Genomic DNA, 2380 nt, shown 5'->3' on the forward strand with positions numbered 1-2380 from the left:
AACCGGCAAATAAGTGCGATTGTACGTAGAAAAGCCGTAAAGCCCGCGTATAAACCTGAAGTTATTATTAAGAAAAACCTTAAATTACCCCTAAAACCCCCTGAAATTCACTCCCTTTTGTTTCCAATAACTTGTTCAAGTAGAAACTATAAAGTCGGCGAGTTTATGAGAGTGCTTGCGAAATTCCAAAAAAAGAAGACTTTGAGAGGGAGTGTAAGTTGAACTCATGCGCCACTTCGTAAGTACAAAAATTCTTTCAACAGTTTAAGTAGGATTACAATATTTGCGGTGGGTTTTATACAGTTATAACAACTTTCAAAAGCTGCATGATTCCTAACTGGGGGCAACAACGTACAGCACGACGTGGACAAGGCAAAACGACGTACGCGAGGCGGGATGATCACGGCGCGGCCGGCGGCGGCGTGAGCTCCGCGAGCCTCTGGAGCAGCACGCCGTTCCACATGTCGACGGGCCCCGGCAGGCACCAGTGCAGGCAGTCGCTGCCGTTCCTCCTCCACCTGCTGTCGAAGTGATTGTCGGGGTGGCCGTCGGCGCGCATCATCATGGCCTTGGTCACGTCCAGCACCCCGAACCTCCTCGCGCCCCCGCCGCTCTTGGCCGCCCTCACCCGCCTCACCTCCTCCCTCTGTACCCTCCTCAGCTCCCACGCGATGCTCTCCATGCTCACCTCCCGCTCCTGCAGCGGCGCCGTCCTGTTGCAGTAGCCGCCGTCGAACCACGAGCCATGCTCGAAGTGGTCCGGCGAGTAGGTCCGCAGGAAGGTGACGAGGCTGGTCTTGCAGCCCCGGCACTGCGCGATGGCCTCGACGGCCGCCCTGACGACGCGGCGGACGGCGTAGGCGACGCCGAAGTCGGTGAGGTTGGCGTCGTTGCCGGCGCAGTTGAGGCAGCCGATGCGGCGGCCTCCCTCCCAGAGGTAGTTGACGCGGAAGAACCAGTTGCCGCCGGAGATGACGGCGTAGTCCAGGCCGGGCAGGCGGCTGGTCCAGTCGGCGCCGAGCCTGTCGAGGTGGATGTCGAAGGAGGAGATGGGCTTCCCCTCGGCGCCGGCGACGGGGACGGCGTGCGCGTAGAACTCGGTCCACATCACCATGAGCGTGAAGTTGTGCGCCGGGAAGTGCCATGTCCGGTACTTGTCGAACGCGTCCGAGTACACGTCCACGGGCGCCTCGGCCTACAACATGTCGTTCATCATCGTCACTTGACTGCTTATCCAGAAGACCAGAACTACTCGCGTACACGCAAGCACAGGGTACACATACCTGGGACAGGAGGCAAAGCAGGGAGTCAATCTGGTTGCGGGCCAGCGAGTCGCCGATGAAGGCGAGCCGCTTCCCGCGGACGACGTCGAGGAACCGCTCCGGCACGAACCGCGGCAGCTCGCAGCCGTCCGGCTGCCACCGCCAGTAGAGGTGGGCATCGTCCTTGCCGAACTTCTGGCAGTTCTTGAAGTCCGGCAGCATGGGGCACGTCAGGTTAGTATACACCGGGCCATTCGGCTCCCGCACCCATTTCCCCCTGGAAATGTCGCATTTCTCCTCGAGCTGCATGGCTGCCTCACCTGCGCATGAAGCAGACACGTAGCCAGAGCTATCAAACACACTCGAACCGGTGCACGTACCGGTGCTGATCGACAGTACCGTACTCTCAAATGCGCTTACCGGTGCTCGGAGCAGCAGCTGGCAAGGAGACGACCTCTGCAGGTTCATCGCTTTGGTCGTCGTCATCCTCTGGCATCCGGCTGCTCAGGTCGAGGGCGGCGAGCAGGGGGCTCTGTGTCAGCGCCTCGCCGGCGGTCCTGGCCACCGTCAAGCTCCGGGACGAGTAGAGGATGGAGAACGCGGCGACCGTGGAGATGGCCAGCAGGAGCAGCAGCGAGGACTTGACGTTGCTCTGCACCACCACGCTCCACTCGCTGCCGCTGCCGCTCTTGAGCAGCCTCGGGCTGCCGGACGGAGGCGAGGGAGGAAGAAGGGGCGCCATGCATGCAAGTTCCTCGCAGACTACTCTCTCAGTTACCTGCAGACGCGACGCTCTAGTCACAGTACTAGGTTGGCGTTGGCCAGCTTTTGAAGGGCCCGGCGAGAGTGTTTCTGCTTTGGCTGACATGGCTGGTGATTGGTCAGCTGACGCGGGAATTTAAACGGGCTGGTCGCCGGTTAATTCGCTTCTGGTGAGCCTACCGCGCTCAGGGGTAGGGTTTGGTGGAGGTAGCCACGCTAGCTAGTGGATCACCAAACTGCATAGCTAGCTCTTGGCCCGTTAATATTTTTGAGTGAGCACCTACGTGATGCTTCTAATTTTCTCGGTGCAGAAAGCCAAAAACCTTGGCATGATGTGTGATGGAGTATACGGAAGA

General features: G+C 59.5%; 1 protein-coding gene across 1 annotated transcript; it reads right to left on the reverse strand.

The window, feature by feature from the left end:
* Positions 1–214: 214 nt before the first annotated feature.
* LOC125521229 (xyloglucan O-acetyltransferase 3-like) lies at positions 215–2122 on the reverse strand. Its single transcript, XM_048686292.1, has 3 exons — positions 1683–2122; positions 1284–1582; positions 215–1195 (listed from the first exon to the last, which is right to left on the reverse strand). The coding sequence occupies exons 1-3, from the start codon at positions 2002–2004 to the stop codon at positions 401–403; spliced, it is 1416 nt and encodes a 471-aa protein (XP_048542249.1). The 5' UTR covers positions 2005–2122; the 3' UTR covers positions 215–400.
* Between the last annotated feature and the right edge of the window lie 258 nt (positions 2123–2380).

The sequence above is a fragment of the Triticum urartu genome, chromosome 7 (genome assembly GCF_003073215.2).
Source record: "Triticum urartu cultivar G1812 chromosome 7, Tu2.1, whole genome shotgun sequence".
NCBI classification, from domain to species: Eukaryota; Viridiplantae; Streptophyta; class Magnoliopsida; order Poales; family Poaceae; genus Triticum; species Triticum urartu.